Source organism: Musca vetustissima, unplaced genomic scaffold (genome assembly GCF_032173495.1).
Source record: "Musca vetustissima isolate MV318-11 ecotype Yass unplaced genomic scaffold, APGP_CSIRO_Mvet_v1 utg36403, whole genome shotgun sequence".
Lineage (NCBI taxonomy): Eukaryota > Metazoa > Arthropoda > Insecta > Diptera > Muscidae > Musca > Musca vetustissima.
In genome coordinates, this window is record NW_026887148.1 from 49,575 (window position 1) to 68,178 (window position 18,604).

Consider the following 18,604-nt stretch of genomic DNA (forward strand, 5'->3'; position numbering starts at 1 on the left):
CTTTTACAATCAGAGCTACATTTTCTACTACTACATTGTTTATTAAACACATGTTTGATATTTGTTTTCACTAATAAGGAAAACATTTATCAAGGCGGCATTGACTTATTTTAAGCATTTTCTTAGATATGGGGGGTGGTCCACATTAGACGCATAGTCCACATTACCCGAAGTTACTCTATATATCAAATTGCTTAGATTCGCGAGTAAAACAGTCCTAAAATTTATGTTGTTGAAATTCCTGATTGCGCATTGAAATTAGAAGAAAAATACAAAAAAAAAAACTCAAAATCGAGCTTCAAAATGTCAGCATCATTTAACGATAGAAGCCGATAAATTTTCGGAAAACGATACATAAGGGACGTAATCCTTATTTTGTAGGCTTTTTTGCTTCGGCATAAAGTCCGTGAAATTATTGGCTAAGCCACAAATCGAGAAAAAAAAAAAACATAAAAAACCTACCCATTTTTTACATTAAAGTAGATACAGTTCCACAAATAAACTTTGGAGGTCAACTATATGAAAAGTTTGCAACGACAGTAAAAAAAAATAAATCCAAAACAATTCAATTTTTATCCCTAGATACCAATTTTTTTATCATTAAAGACATTTTTGCAATGCAAGAAAATGATGATAATCGCTTGGTGCCAAGTCCGGACTGTATGGCGGATGCATTAAAACTTCCCAACCAATCTCCCGAAGTTTCTGGTGAGTCACTGTAGATGTGTGTGGCCTATCGTTGTCCACGACACCTCTTCTGTTGACCAATTCTGGTTGTTTCTGGACAACTGTAAATGGTTTAAAACCAATGGTTTAAAACAGTTTTATGGTCGATTTTTAGATTTTGGGCGATGTTACGACTGCTATCATACCGGTCAACTTCGATAATTTTTCTGATTTTATCGACATTTTCGACGACCGGCCTACCTGTGCAAGGTGCATATTTAACATCAAAAATTTCTGAACGGAATCCACGAAACCAAATTGCACATAATTGGCTGTTACAGTGTCGGAATCATAAACACAATTCACAATTTTATATTTTTTAAATTCTTTAAAAGAAAATCCACATTCTAAATGCAGAAAATGCATTGGTACGGTCTAATGATCTCCTGAATTAATGGTTGAATTAATAAATACGTATTTGCTGGCAAAAATACAATGTTTAAATTCTCTACAATAGACAACTAACTACTTTTTGACCGGCTCTCAAAGGACTTTTTGTATGTTTCTTGAGGAGCACAATTTTACTGAGATATCGCAAAGTGATCAAAAGTTATTAAAACTTTACGAATTTTTATGTAGATGTTTTATTATGTAGACACTTTAGTCCACTATATACGATTGCTCGATTGAAAAATGTATCTGAAATTCTCAAGAAACCGAAAGTTGTGGAAACCTTTATATGGATGCTCTATGAAAATCAAAATGTTAAATTTCTTTTAAGCAGTATTGAAAATGTTTTGGACGTTCTTCTCTAATATGAAAATATACAAACGAATTCAGGATTATTGTGTAACAAAGTGCCTAACTTTTTATACCCTCCACCACGTGATGTGCATTCAAAATTACAAGTCGATCGGGACATTTCTATGGGCACTATTGCCCATATTGCGTTATATGGTAATACCGAAAAGGGGTGGATCATTTATGTTGGGTTATATCAAAACTTGGACCTACACATTTGAGGCACTACAATGGGGGAATCAAGCAAAAACCTTTAAAATACTGATATTGTGGCACTACCCTTTAACAAATTGCAGTCACATGAGTTGGAATGCGGCTAAATAACTAGAATCGGATGATATTGTCTTTTTAGAGGAACATCCGAAAACAGAAATTGATTTGAATTTGGCATTCCGGGATATTGAAGTTTAAAACATATTTTTTCCACATAATTTTCTATATATTGCTCATTTACTGCAAGGCCGTTATAAATAAAAAAATCGATTTTACAGAAAATTTGTTTTCCGTTTGTCTCACGCCTTACGAGGAACAGAGGAAATTCTGCAGCTTCTTTATCAGAGTGTGTAAGATATATTTATCTCATCAAGTTTGATATAGAGATCAATTATACATCATTAACTCAAAATTTTTTCGATTTTTTTGGTTTCGCCATTTTTTTTTACTTAAAATTGTATTGTTGTTATTGTTTTTTTTTAATATTTTAGGTTAATTTTCTATTTCACGGCAATCACGACTTTTGGAATGGGAAAAAAATCAAAATTTTTTTCAATATCGATATCAATCGATGTTTTGACATAACCCTATAGGGAGATCGCCCCATTTTTGGAATTGATTATAAATTGGCATATCGGATTCATGGTGAAAAAAACAGTTTCCTTTCCAGAAATTATTCAATGCAGATTATTTGTTTAAAATAGCCCCCATACAAATGTCCCGTTAAAGTTTCGGTATGATTAAGCTCCAACCCTGGTTTTCCAACTTGATTTTAAAACTGAAAAAACAAAGTGTAACACTGCATACTTTTATATTAATTAAATTGGCAAATTCTTAAGTGTTTTCAATTTTATGTTGCCCAATATCTTAGTCAAAATATCTGTGATGTTTTCACGTTAATTTCACTTTCTAAGATAAAGAAAATTCTATCGCTTACTCCATTGGCCTAACGCTGTTTTCATGAAGCTCCCTTAAAAACCCCGCTACACGTCATAGCAGCAGAATCAGCGGCAACAAAACATGAATTTGAGTCCACTTTTAATTTCGCATTTAAATTTTTTTCAATCCACACTGCATCCCACATCTCGGTAATGACGACCGTAACCTTATTCCAGAATTCCGATTCCATCAGAACAATTTCAAAATTTCCTTTTACATTTTTTTGTAATCAAAAAAGGTTTGAACAAAGGTCTATAAAATATTCAATATTCGTTAGCTAATGCACGAATGTGTAGAAGAGCTTTCAATTCAAAAGCTTTATTATAAAATTCTAGCTGATCCCATGGCGCTTTGCAGTTACCAACTGAAAATTTAATGAATATATTACAATGTTCTGGAATAAAGCAATCTGTATTTAAAATAGCTGAACCCTTGGCGTTTCACTGCCCCCACTTAAATTATGAACGGAAAATTTAAAGGACATATTACAATGTTCAAGCAGAATACAATTAACCCATACATACAGTTGCAATGAGTTAACTTTTAGTTTTCAAATAAGGTGTAATCCTAGATATTTAAACAATGTCTACAATCCCATTCCGTTTGTCTGCTTTTTTTGTTTTTGTTTTTTTTTTTGTTTTATATTAAAGACAGCGAAGTACCAAACTTCCCAAAACTTTACATTTTTACCGAGCCTAGATATATAACCTTATTTTTAACAAACTTGGATCAAGTCTGAAGACTTTGTCATAATAGAATTAATCCATGGTACAATTATTCAAGGTAGGCTATAGCAACTTATAAATGAAAATTTTGTCATATTGTGGCTTCAAGCCAGAAATTCTGATTAGTCCTTACTAGTCCTGACAAGAAATTATAAACTTTGTTGGGAATAAAATTTTGAAATTTAATTTCATTGTCATAAACCTAAAGGTTTTGCATTGGTTTCCATCGTTTCTGGTCTATGTATTATGCGTCGGAAATGTATGTCAATTAGTCACTAGTTCTGACAGACCATTACTACTGGTCAGGGAACTCTAGAGTAATCTGAAAATGTTCATACATCAAAACAATTTTTGGCGTCGACAACAAATTTGTATATCTTAGCAAGTGGTCCATTATTACATAAATGAGCCACTCATAAATATTGTTAATATATGATAAGCTAGATTTTTATATAATTAAAAATGAACGTATGAAGCTAAGATATGATGTATCTCACATCCCGTGTCTTTTAATGCAGTGATGCCCAAAACTTACCAAATTCATATGTTAGCGTAAATGGTTAAAAACGCATTCTCATTTGTTATATTTTCCTATGTCATTTTTGGTGATGAATTCTCAGTTACTCTGACCAAAATAATTCTCAATTTCTTCAATTTAGGTCTGCACAACACTGTTTTAATGAATGTATAGAGTAGTTAAATCATACTGTTTTGCATAATGTATTACATTTATTGGCCTAAAGGCTTCGTTATACATGTTAAGATTGAAATAAATAAATAAAAAAGTACTCTCACTGAGTACGTCGGAATTGAATTTATGCACTGGAATACTAACTATATTGTTAATTTTTATAAATATTTAAAATTTGTATGTACCAAAAAACTACCGACTTTATAATGCATGAAAAATATATCTAAAAAAATATCAGTTCGTATTTTAGTACTTAGACGTAAATATTTAGATGTTTTGTTTCAATTACATTTCTTCCATTTTCGCTTTCAGCTATAATGCAGAGAAATATTTGAAGTTGCCTTATCACCATTTTTGTAACGTTATGGAGGATCACACTGGACTAAACAAAGTAGAAATCCTTTTCCATTGTTATTATTTTACCGAACTCCAATGGATGGCGGATAAGGTTAATGCAACCGGAGCTGCCCATCTGATGAGCGACGTTTTAATTTGCGAACAGCTGGCGAACTTACAAAACCAACCATATATTCATATACGTGTATTGAAGGACTTTCTATGTCAATATATGTTTGAATTGAATTACGATGGTCAACAATTTTTTACGCTAATAAAGTTCTACATGAAATCACGAATCCGTGAAGATGCATCGTTGAAGGATGACCAAATAATACGATCTTGGCTTGAAACCACACACGAATTAGAGGTTCCGTTCCTAGACATTATTAATAAATCTGTAGGCGAAGAACTTGACAGCGGCAAAACAAGTTACGATGCTTTGGTCAATTTGCCACATCAGGGATTTTTTATAGCTTCCATAAGCACAGATAGGGAAGAAATTTGCGTGTGGGATATTCGAAACTGTACTCGTGTTCGCATCTTGCGAGGAATTTCACAACCAACTGCAATGTGTCCTTTTGGTGCCTATAATGCCGCTGTGTTATGCAGGAGAGAAATAAAAGTGATCAATTTGGATGAAGGAAAATTTAAGGTAAGGTAATAATTAATGTATTTTATAAGGAAAGCTTTATCCAACATCTTGGTACATTTGAGCCCTGATACAATATAATATCTAAACAAATCGTGAATATCCGCGAAATTTTTTCAAAATATATATATATATATATTACGAAGCATATTTGCATTTCCATGAAATTTGAAGCGAGCTATTACGGCTACATCACGTCGCACTATGTCGCGAGTTCATATAAACAGCGGCCAAAAATAGAAGCAGTTATCGTAAGTTAATGAAATTTGGTACATGTGCTTATTATTGGCCTAAAGAGCAACTGACAAAAAATTGGATAGGTCGGACCAAGATTTGGTATACCTCCCATATAATGGGTATTGAGAATGTCGCGCTTTTTGGCCTATAAAATCTTTAATATTCAAAAAAAATCCAATGAAAATTGGCAATTTACATTTAATTAGGCCTATAAAGCAACTGACCAAAAACTGGGTAGATCGGACCAAGATTTGATATACCTCCCATACAAAGGGTCTTGAAAAATCCGCTTTTTGGACCTATACATTATTTATATTCATCTAAATTCCACGAAAATTTGCAAGTCTTCGTCCAAATTACATCAAATTTGGGCGAAGGCAGTAATAGGTGTTGTAATTTAGTTGTTGGCCCATATTTTAGGTACCTACCATACCAAAAGTCCCTAAAAATTTAACTTTCTGTACTATAAAATCGTTATATAATAGTTAAGTATAATAGTTTTATTTTTGTTATTTTTATTATAATATAAAAACTATTTGATATCCTTTAATAACTAATAAATTACTTTTTTATAATTCACAACATTTTCAAAACACACATCAGATATATATATATATATATATATAATATTGTCTTCCCAAATGTACGATTTAGTATCATCCACATTATAATCTCGGGCCGTTACTTTATGGCTGTTTACGGATATTACAAGGTCGGATTGTAATATAAAATACTACATAAAATCCTTATTTAACTCGGCTTTAACAAAAGTTCGGGCTGCTACTAATTATTTGTTGGCATGACTTGTTAACATCTTGTGAAAGTCGCTCAAAAGGTATTGTACTGCACTTTGCGTATCCCATGCCATGAACTAATATTTTTCTGTATGAACCTTCCACAACGGTAATTCATGTGCGACCTCTAAATTAAGATTATAAGATCATGTCTCAAATGATCTGATAAATAAGTATAATTTTCAAACTGACTGAACATTTATTTAAAAGCTATATTTTAAAACCAATTCTCCCATATCTCCGCTTCGAATAACGTTTTCACCACTTAATTGCGCATTTTATGTAAAATATTGTATTATTACTATGTTCTGAATCCATTTTCTCCTTCCTATTTGACCCTCAATAACATATTTAATTGTATACATTACATATTTGACCATTCGCTTCTAACCATTTTGTGAATATGCCATATTTTTTCATAAGGTGGTCACCAGCTAATTTTTTTTATTCCTTAAATAACACACTTTTCACCACTCAAATAAAAAAAAATTAGAGCTAACCTTTTTTAAACTTTTTTTTCTGCTCCACTACTTTCAAAATTTGTTTTACAAATTTGATGAACTAAGTACTACAAGTGTGGACGACTGTATACACCATATGATATCTATATACATAAAAACTAATGCGAATCCTAGTTTTTACATTCACAGCAACAAAAAAAAATACCTTTAAAAATAACCATTAATTCGAATATTCAAATATTTGAGCATCAGAAAAACACAACCATTTTTCGAAAATATGGTAAAAATCAGTTTATACATAATTATCAGATTTGAACCTTTGTAGAGACAAAACTACTCGACATATCGATATAAAATTTCATATTTATTCTAATTGGAGTATTTTCTATCAATCCTCATCAAAAAATTTGTCCTCCGTGGTACTTGGTTTTGACCATTTTTGGCCGCGGTCGTGACACTGTGCGTCGTTAGTGTTTTCTTTTTTTGCATATTTTGGCATATATGGTGGCCTATCAGTCCTTTATGCTTATATTAGTCAATTATTGAACATTTTCAAAATAATTTTTTATTGGATTGACATTATATCAGAGTTGAACAGAAGTAAATTGAGACTATGTATGTGAAAGCGTAACTGAGAGAAAATCATAAAAATGACTGACGAAAAGAGACAACAAGAGAATACGTGTTTTACAATCACCGCTATCGTACTATTTTGTGCATTAGTTCATTATATAGAAACTATTTCATGTCAAAATAAAAAAAATAATTGAGAAGTATATCAAGTTTTCCATAGAATGCACGTACATTTTGGGACAAATGCAAGGATGGAAAATCAAAAGACATTTTGAATCGAATGTTTTTTTTTTCGAAAAAAAAAAAAAATAATTTATAATACATATACAGTGAGTGTAAAAAGTATTTTGCCTCAATATAAATTTGAAAAAATTCCAATATATACGCCTGAAGCCAGCAAACTAAAGATGGAAAATGACTTATGTATGATGGAGTACATTTGTGGACATATTTAGATCGTATTTCTGCACGAATCACAGCGAAAGTCCTATTGGTCTCGAAGATATCGGCCGAAATATATAACAACCCAAAAATGTTTATGACAAAAAAGTATTTTGGTTTTTATTATTATTTTAGAAAAAATTGTTACATAGAACACGTTTGGTCTTTTTATAGGTACCATTGCGGGTAACGACATACTACAAGTGATTTGGCAACGATTCCAATAAATCACGGCATTTTTTCGCGAGTATTTTCTCACATTTACGTTCAATACATTATCCAGCAATATTTCATTCAATATTTGGTAATTGCTCGTCCTAATCTCAAAATCAGAGTATTAAATATAGTCGTCGCGGCTTCAAAACATCCCAAATATGTTAAGAATAATAAAAAGGAGGTTTTACAAAATATATCGCGAGGACAGGACCTTAAAAACTATTAAAACCAAAATCCGACAAACAAATTATTTAAAAAAATATCGCGAAACCCCATTTTTCTAACTTCGAAAACTTTATGGTTCATTTTTACTGATCTAGGAACCAAAATATACGATGAAAATAGCAATAAGGAGGTCAGATTCAAATATATGGACGGTTTTCTGGCAATAGAAATACATCTTATTTCGAAAATAAATACATCGACCCGTTTATTCTCTACTGCATTTTATTCGCAACTGATGGTGTTAATCGGAGATAAAATATAGAATGCGTATTCGCCACCAGCAACCACAGTTTTTCAAAAGACAATAGGATTTGACGAATAATGATGTTTTCTCCCAACTTCATGTATTGGTTTTTATTACTATTGCTTTAGAACTGTTCATATCTTTGAATCTGACCCCCTTATTGCTATTTACATTGTATATATTGGTTCCTAGATCAATATTACTGGACCATACAAATTTCGAAGTCAGAAAAATTGGGTTTCGCGAATTTTTTTTAAATAATTTGTTTGTCGGATTTTGGTTTTTATAGTTTTCAAGGTTCTGTCCTCGCGTTATATTTTGCAAAACCTCTTCTTTATTATTCTAAACATATTTGGGATGTTTTGAAGCCGCAATGACTATGTTTAATACTCTCATCTTAAGATTAGGACGAGAAAATACCAAATATTAAATGAAATACTGATGGAGAATATATTGAATGTAAATGTGAGAAAATACCCACGAAAAAATGCCGTGATGTAATGGAATCGTGGTCAAATCGCTTATAAAAAGACCAAACGTGTTCAATGTAACATTTTTTTCTAAAATAATAATAAAAAGCAAAATACTTTTTTGTCATAAACATTTTTGGGTTGTTATATATTTCGGCCGATATCTTCGAGACCAATAGGTCTTTCGCTGTGATTCTTGCAGAAATACGGTCTAAATATGTCCACAAACTTACTCCATTATACATAATTCATTTTACATCTTTAGTTTGCTGGCTTTAGGCGTATAAATTGGAATTTTTTAAAATTTTTATTGAGGCAAAATACTTATTACACTCACTGTATATGTAAAATTAATCGGGATTATTCATGGTAATTGGAATGAAGATTTGATACCCAAAAAAGTCAAGTATTATTTGCTTTCTTAGCTGGCTTGCGACAGAATATTTGTTCCATAAGCCAAGCTCAAAAAAGATTTCCAGGCGCTTCGGTTTTGCGCGCAGCTATTCCAATTTAAAAGATCATGTTCTAAAATGTTCCCTTCCACTTGATCTTCCCATCTAATTCGCGGCCATCCCCTCTTCGGGAGCTATCAGTTGGCTTACTTTTATATGCCTTTTGTGCTGGGGTATCCTCATCCATACTTACAACATGACCTAGCCAAGTTAGTCGCAGCAGCTCGATACATCTGACAATGCCGATGTCCAAGAATAGATGGTGCAACTCATGGTTCATTCGACGGCGATATTCGCTAAATTTTCCGACGGTGGGTCAAAAAATATTTTCTATTCCGATTTTTTGCATTAAAATCTTCTAGCAGAATTGTAATGTCATGACCAGGGCAGCGGCCATATGGTGTTTCTTGGCGCTCGTAAAATATGTCTTTTGTCTGCTCATCTTTGTCTTCCGTCGGAGCATGGGCGCAAATAAGACTGATGTAGAAGAACTTCGCCTTTATACAGATTATAACAATTCGCTCATCTACTGGAGTGAATCTGGAGACAGGTCTTTTATTCTCCTGTTAAACTATATCCGCAGCCAAATCCATGTCTCGTTTTATGGTAACTATAATACAGTGCGTAAACATCTGATTTACTTACGCCTGTCCCTTTGCATCGCATTTCCTGTAAGGCAATAACATCGGCTTTGTACTTCTTGAGCATATCCGCTAAAGCGAAAACTGCGCCTGTTCTGTTCAACGTGAACACATTCCAAGTGCAGATTCGCAGATCGTGGTCCATAATACGCTTACGGTGTCGTCAACATCAACAGGTGTTGAAAAGAGCTAATTTAAGTGACACCTCGGGAAGGTCAGTGTCGACAAATGAGATGAAAGAGGGACCAAGATAAGCCTGAGCTTATTCTGTTAAAGCCAGAGCCGTTGCTTGGTATCTATTGTCCCCTACGCCAAACTATCGAAATTTGGGAGGTTATATAAGGCTTACCATGAAATTTAAGGGGACCCCCCATATTCTCGGTTTCAAAAAATTTAATTTAAATTCAAGATGTCCCTATAAAATGTCAAGTCAACAATTTTTGAAGATATAGCCGATTTATTTTGTTAGCATAAAGTGAATCCAAGAGGTATTCTCAAACTTAAACGCGTTTTTCTCCAAACAGCGTTTTGCGAATAGCGGGCACGATAACTCAGAAACAAATAACCTAATCGATTCCAAATTTTGGGACGTTTCTCTGTGAGTTATAGCTATCGTATTTTCAACTTGGTTTGTGGTAAAAAAATAGGCGATTTTCCAAAAATATTTGTTCATAGGATTCCGATGTTCCAGTGCCCGCTATCAAAAATAAGGACTTTTCTTGAATCGCTATAAACAAAAACAAAACAAAACAAAAAAAAAATTGTAAATTATTTTTCTTCGCTTGTAAATCTTCAAATATATATGTGCAAAGTTACAAACCATAACAAGCAATATTGCCGACAAATTTAGAATAGAAGTTTCAGTGGCGAGAAGGGTTGGGACGCAAAAGTACAGGTCAAATGTAATGAGTTCGAACTTCGCATCTTTTTAAAGAAATACGTTATTTGTCCCATATTTGGACGAACTAATTCTAAATTTGACAAGCAGAACTGTAGTGACGTCAAGAATTATAAAATTGTCATATAAAGTTTTAAAGAAATCATACAATTCGAAATTGTAAGCAGAAAGTAAAATTAAGTGGATTTGTGGATCACTATGTGGAGAGCAAAAGTACCCCGACCATCTAATCCACTTGATGTAATTGTAGAATGTCGATTTCCACATATATATGTGAGCGTGAAGAGTAAATTGTTAGGCCCATTGTACGAAAATTCCAAAACCTGGGACTAAGCGAATACGAAAGGTCAGTCCATGGGACTATTATTTATATCCAAAATCAATTTCGGATAATTAAAATTTGTTTACTTTATTTAAATTGTAAATATTCCGGTAATTAATATGGCCCAACTGATAGGCCCACTTTCCTAAAATTTCAAAACCTGGGACCACGATTGAAGGGTCAATCCATGGGCTTTCGGAATATGTAGAGTTTATATCCGAAATCAATTTCAGATAATGAAATTTTAATGACTTCTCTTTAGATTACACAATTTAACAGTAGGTCTGATCATTTATATATTCCCTATGTTAGGCCCACTGTCCCAAAATTCTAAAACCTGGGACTAAGTGAGTACCCGCGAAAGGTCAGTCCATGTAGGCTTTTGGAATATATATTGTTTATATCCGAAATCAATTTCGGATATGGAAAATTTTTCATCTTTCTTTAAGTTACACCATTTATCAGTAGGTATTGTAATTTATATATTCCACGTGTTAGGCCCACTGTTCCAAAATTCCAAAACCTGGGACTAATCGAATACTAACGATTAAATGGTCAGTTCATGGGCTTTAAATATATATATATATAGTTTATATCCGAAATCAATTTGGGATATTGAAAATGTCAAAACCTGGGACTTAACGAATACACACGATTCAAAGGTCAGTTCATGGGCTTTCAGAATATATATAGTCTAAGTTGGAAATTTTCGCATTCAACTGTGTTTGCTCTGCATCATTGATTGTCACGAGTTAAGTATGGAACATTTTAACCGAAATTTTAAAATCATATGGAACAGTTTTACCTGGCTTTGTATTCTGTCGCTCTAGTAGGAAACTTAAAGTTTTTTTTCATTTTTTAAATACCATTTGTAATTTTGTGTGAGCTACAGTAGTCTAAGCCAAATTAAATGAATACAATTTGAAGTAATTTATTACATTTCTAATAGTATATGTATACTACTGTACAATCGAAGATGTTCACAATTCATAGTAAATCGAAAAATCCACTGTAGAACGTTTTCTAATTTACACACATACTATTGTGGTATGTTGTGATTGTAATCTGAATAATTCATCTGTGTTAGAATCAATTCAATCCCAACCAGCCAAAAGTATAATATGTTTATATTAAGCTTACCAACACAATCAGTAAGTTTGAAAAAGTCTTGAGAAATGTTTAGCAATAATTGTAAAAAAATCAAAACGGAACCCTCGTGACACAATTGTTTGTGTAATATTCCCAAAAGGTTATTCTTGAAATTGTAGAATAAGCTTTTCTTAAAGCTCATTCTTCCAATAGATCGGACCAAGATTTGGTATACCGCCCATATAATGGGTCTTGTGAATGTCACCCTTTTTGGCCTATAAAATCTTTAATATTCAAACAAATTCAATGAAAATTGGCAATTTACATTTAATTAGACCTATAAAGCAACTGACCAATCAGAACAAGGATTGATATACCTCCCATACAAAGGGTCTTGAAAATTTTACTATTTTGGGCTATATAATATTTAATATTCAACTAAATTCAATGAAAATTGACAATTTACATTTACTTATGCCTATAAAGCAACGGACCAAAAACCAAGATTTGATATACCTTCCATACAAAGGGTCTTGAAAATCCGCTTTTGGACCTATAAATAGTTTATATTCATCCAAATTCCATGAAAATGTTCATGTCTTCGTCCAAATTACATCAAATTTGCGCGAAGCCAGTAATAGATGTTGTAATTTAGTTGTTGGCCCATATTTCAGGTACCTACCATACCAAAAGTCCCTAAAAATGTAACTTTCTGTACTATAAAATCGTTATATGCAGCTATATTAAGTATAGTAGTTTTATTTTTGTTATTTTTATTATAATATAATAAATTTTTGATATCCTTTAGTAACTAATAAATTACTTTTTTATCATTCACCAAATTTTCAAAACACACAGATATATACATATATATATATATATATATATATGGGGAATATTGCTAATTTTTTAATATTCCATTTTCAAAAAATCAGCTTTTTTGTTTTTGTGGCACATCAATGATTTTTGGTACACATATAGAGAAAAATGTTCTGACTCGAAACCGTTCGCGATCAAATTTTTGGTTGATGCTCGCAAAAGTTATCGAGGTTTTAATTTGGGCATAAAAAAAATCTTAAAATTACGCCGTTTATTATATTGACCAAAAACGCTGATATATATCTTCCTCCGTAAAATAAGAATATGAATATATTATAATAATCACGATAAAGTTGCACATATTCGCGAAATATGAGAAAAAATAAAAAATATAGGAGATTACATCAATATTTTCATTATATTGATGACATACACACACTTAAAAAATAATTTAAAAATATCTACATAATCTAAACACCATGATGAAAAGAAAAAAAATGTTGGGGTTATTCTGCTATTTTACCCGAATTTCGCCGAAAAATTGACATATATAATAATAATCACTTTTTGTGTATAAGTATACGCCTTGCGGATTATATCAAGACCGAATAATTTCCGAAAACTCCATATGCCATTAACGCGCATCCGATTTCGGTGTGCACCCTAAAAAATTACATAGATCTATACCGATTTCAATGTGGTCCATTAAAAACCATGGATGTGCCAGCTCACACTATTTTTGAGATAAATTGCGTCTAAATCGCGTAATTCTCAAAATCATTTGATGCGCATCTTTATCTTCCAATCCATATATATTTTGCGAAATTTCATTTGACGGCTAAGATGTGCCGCACGTTACATTGAAGTACCCAAAAAATCATAAAACGCGAATAATTTCCAAAAACTCCATATGCCATTAACGCGCATCCGATTTCGGTGTGCACCCTAAAAAAAATACATCGATATATACCATTTCAATGTGGTCCATTGAGAACCATGGATGTGCCAGCAGAATCTATTTTTAAGATAAATTGCGTACATCTCTCTTTCGGCTGAAGTTTTTAAAGTTCTCTTTTCGAAAAAGATCAAAATCCGTATGAGGTCATTTATTGAAGCGGAAATGATACACAGAAAACGCAAATAAATCCGCGATATTTTCAAAAACATTTTTTGCCAAATTTCGTGTTTTTGGAAGGCAAGTTCCCGCCGTTCTAGTAGATGGATTTTCACGAAGAAGATTTTATATCATCCGAATCGTAAAAAACCTTATTGATCGCGGGTACCCATATCATTCAGTTGACAGATGTAAAAATTTGGCGCGAAAAATAGGTTTTTTAGAAGTTTGATCGCAAAAAATTCGCACCTTCGGATGAGTATTACTCTGAAGCTGTGCATACTACATACACAAAATACATATCAAATTACGCAGATTCGCGACTACAATAATCTTATAATCGATTTTTATAAATTCCTGTTTGCGTATTAAAGCTAGTAGTAAAATTAAAAAAACTCTCAAAATCGAGCTTCAAAATGTCAGCATCATTTAAAGGTAGATGCAGTTAAAATTTTGAAAAATGATACATAAGGGGCGTAGTCCCCATTTTGTTGGCTTCTAGTTTTATTTTGACACGAAGACCGTGCAATGAGTGGCTTAGTCACAAATTGATAGAGAACATAAAAAAACTGTGTCGCCTCAACCTGTTTTTACACATTTTTTACATTAAAGTAGACACAGCTTCCACTAAAATAAAGTTTGGAGGTCAATATCATGAACAGTTTGCAACGACAGATCAATTAACCCAAAACTATTCACTTTTTTTCATATACTTAAGTAGTTCCCGAGTTATAAAGGGGTGAACCTCCGCCTCAGCTATGTTAAAAAATTGGCAATATTGCCCATATATATATATATAAAATATTGTCTTCCCAAATGTACGATTTAGTATTATCCACGTTATAATCTCGGGCCTTTTCTTATGGCTGTTTAAGGATATTACAAGGTCGGATTGTAATATAAAATACTAAATAAAAACCTTATTTAACTCGGCTTTGACAAAAGTTCGGGCTGCTACTAATTATTTGTTGGCATGACTTGTTAGCATCTTGTGAAAGTCGCTCAAAAGGTACTGTACTGCACATTGCATATCCCATGCCATGAACTAATATTTTCTGTATGAACTTTCCACAAAGGTAATTCATGTGGGACTTCTAAATTTAGATTATAAGATTATGTCTCAAATTATCTGATAAATAAGTATAATCTTCAAACTGACTGAAAATTTATTTAAAAGCTATATTTTAAAACCAATACTCCCATATCTCTGCTTCGAATAACGTTTTTACCACTTAATTGCATATTTTATGTAAAATATTGTATTATTACTATGTTCTGAATCCATCTTCTCCTTCCTATTTGACCCTCAATAACTTATTTAATTTATACATAACATATTTGACCATTCGCTTCTAACCATTTCATGAATATGCCATATTTTTTCATAAGGTGGCCCCCAAAAAAGTTAAATAACCCTTAGGACCGCAGGACACCGCATCTATTTTTTTATTCCTTAAATAACATACTTTTCACCACTCAAATAAAAAAATTGAGCTAAACTTTTTTTCTGCTCCACTAATTTCAAAATTTGTTTTACAAATTTGATGAACTAAGAAGTACTACAAGTGTGAACGACTGTATACACCATATGATATCTATATACATACAAACTAAAGCGAATCCTAGTTTTTACATCCACAGCAACCAAAATAAACACTTTTATAATAACCTTTAATTTGAATATTCAAATATTTCAGCATCAGAAAAACACACCCATTTTTCGAAAATATGGTAAAAAATCAGTTTACAGATAATTATTAGATTTGAACCTTAATAATTATCAGATTTGAACCTTAATAAAATTTCATATTTATTCTAATTGGAGTGTTTTTTATCAATCCTCATCAAAAAATTTGTCCTCCGTGGTACTTGGTTTTGACCATTTTCGGCCGCGGTCGTGACACTGTGAGACGCAAGCTAGTATTTTGTGTAAAACTTGTAATTGCTGGATTCATGCTGGTTGCGTTGATATCGATGAAAAGAACTTATCCATCTTAAAGACTGTCACTGTAACTGCACAAGTAGCTTTTGAGGTTTCTTGACACTAATCTTGGGCCAGTTCAACAATGCGCATATTAATACTCGTAGTATGAGGTCATCTACAAATTCTACCAAATTTTGTTAGGTTAAATCTATTTTATTTGGCTCTGGTTTAAATGTTATTGGTAATTTAGAAACGTGCCTAAATCCTGATACTTCAACTCATGTTTTTAAGGTGCCGGAGTATAAATTCGTGAGGAATGATTGAAGATACTCAAGAGGTGGTGGTGTTTAATATAAATTTCTAGTGGTATTGGGTCAAAGTGAATCCATTTTTTATAGAGTTCACGTCTGGAGACGTCAAGGTCTTATTTGGTGCCTCCTCCTGGCGACATTACAGTTTTTGAAAATGTTCATACATATTTACTGCTTGAGTATTCCAAAATTATTATAGTTGGTGATTTTAACTCAATTATTTTTGATCCGCTAAATGTAATGTCTGTTCGTTAGACTTGCTTTCGTTTAAACTTGTCTGTGTTTGCAAATTCCAAGCCTACTCACTATGATAATTCGCATCATTCGTCTTCGTTGATAGCTTCTATTCTTGTTAGTGAATGTTATATGGTTAATCTTTCTGATCAGGTTATATGCCCATCTGTTTCTGACCATTCACTTATTTTTGCTTCACTTGTTGTTAGTACTTATTGTGATTATGTAGAGCATCGTAATTATTTGAATATTGATTGGGATGGTTTCTTTACTTATTTATCAAATTTTAATGTTGATTTAGTGAATTTTGCAGTTGTTGATTTTAATTGTTATTGCTGATTGTTTGTTTTTGTTCCTGTTTTACGCAAAAATATATGTTCTAACGATAACTGGATTATAGCAAATCAAATTATTATATTTCAGTCGCTGTGTGATTTGTCTTTTAAATCTTACCGAAGAAATAGATGTAATGACAAATGGAATGTTTACTGTAGGTTTCGGGATAAAGCAATTTAGTTATACGACGTGAACGTAAATAATGTTACTCTAAAAATTCAGTGATTTGGTTTAAATTGCAATATGGCTCTTTTTAAGGGTGTCTGGATGTAGGGGTGGAGAGAGCTCGTTGTCTGTTTTTGATTGAGATGCTCTTAATTTGTCGTTTCTATGTAGGAATCCTCATATGGCTAGTACTGACTTTCTCGATTTAAATTTTCATGATAATGAGGTTTCTTTTAGCTGCGTATATAATGATGACATTGTTTCGGCTCTCAATAAAATGAAGTCTAAATCTATCGAAATTTTTCCGTATATTTCCGATTTTGTGTTATATTAAATAATTTCTAAATTAGTGGCCTCTGTTTTTCCCCAACTGTGGAAACAATCTCGTCTAGTTCAATACCAAAAGGGAATGTTGTTAATGGTCCAGATGATCTCAGACCTATATCTATTCTTCCTGTCTTGGCCAAAGTGTGTGAACATATTATGAAGGATCAAATCCTTATGCATGTTGGTGATTATATTTATGACGGTCAGTTTACGTTCTGTAGAAACCACAATAACAATAATAATATAAATGTGAATAAAAATATCGTGGTTGTGTCCCTGAATTTAACGAAGGACTTTGATTCGATTTCCCACAATATTTTATTGAATAAAATTATGAATGAATTTAATTTTTAGATTACTGCATGCAAACTTATTTTATCCTACTTGTCTGGCAGATCGCAATTTGTTGTGTACAATGGTAAAACTTCTAATGCTGCTTCTATTATGTGTGGTGTACCGCAAGGATCGGTTTTGGTTCCCTTTCTCTCCATTTTGTATATGTACACCACTTTTATTTACCGATGACATGTCTTTTCTGATAAATATGCAGATCCTATTTATTTCGAAAATGAAATCAATTCAGTTCTTAGTCATTTTAGGTTAATTTCTTGACTTTTAATGCTTCCAAGACAAAAATCTTCAGGTTCGGCTCTTCTGCATGTGATCTCAATATTTATCTGGATGGTAACCAAATTGACTTTGTTGGTATTATAATAGAAACTCATGTTGACACAATTCAGAGAAAGGTATTTGCTCGTAGTCGTAGCTTATATTCGATCAATTTGTTTATTCCTTTGTGGGTTAAAAAGAGAATGGCGTTTGCTCTTCTTATGCCTAAAATTGTATTTGGGTAGAGGTTGTGTCGGGTACTATTAATTGCAGTTTTTGCAAACTCAAAGGTATAGTCAATTCTATTGTTCGGTTTACATATAGTATTAGAACTCGGGAACATATATCGGACTACGTACTGAGTTTTCCGGCTGTTAATTTTGGACAATTTGTATCCGTAAGAGTTTTGCGAGCTTTTTATAAGATTATAAGGTGTGGTACGCCAGTTCTATTGGTTAACATGTTTTGATTTCCCGTGTCCACGAGAAGTAATCAAATATTTATACCCATAATACATAATTCTATTCTTAAAAATAATTTTTAATACGTATCGCTCGTTTGTGGTATTTTTTACCCATTGAGCTGAATATTTTTTCCCAAACTAATAACGCTTTTCGTTTAAAAATTTTGAACCATTTCCGTAATTTTGATTCTTTTATATGGCAGTTGTTATTGTATT

The 18,604-nt window shown here is 32.3% G+C and overlaps 1 protein-coding gene across 1 annotated transcript in view; it reads left to right on the forward strand.

Annotated features, from left to right (window-relative positions):
- The window catches only part of LOC133334745 (uncharacterized), an 88,580-nt gene that overhangs the window by 37,690 nt on the left and 32,286 nt on the right, over positions 1-18,604 (forward strand). The window contains exon 5 of the mRNA XM_061543073.1: positions 4,348-5,026. Within this exon, the coding sequence (XP_061399057.1) occupies positions 4,348-5,026 (679 nt within the window). The remainder of the gene's footprint in view (positions 1-4,347; positions 5,027-18,604) is intronic.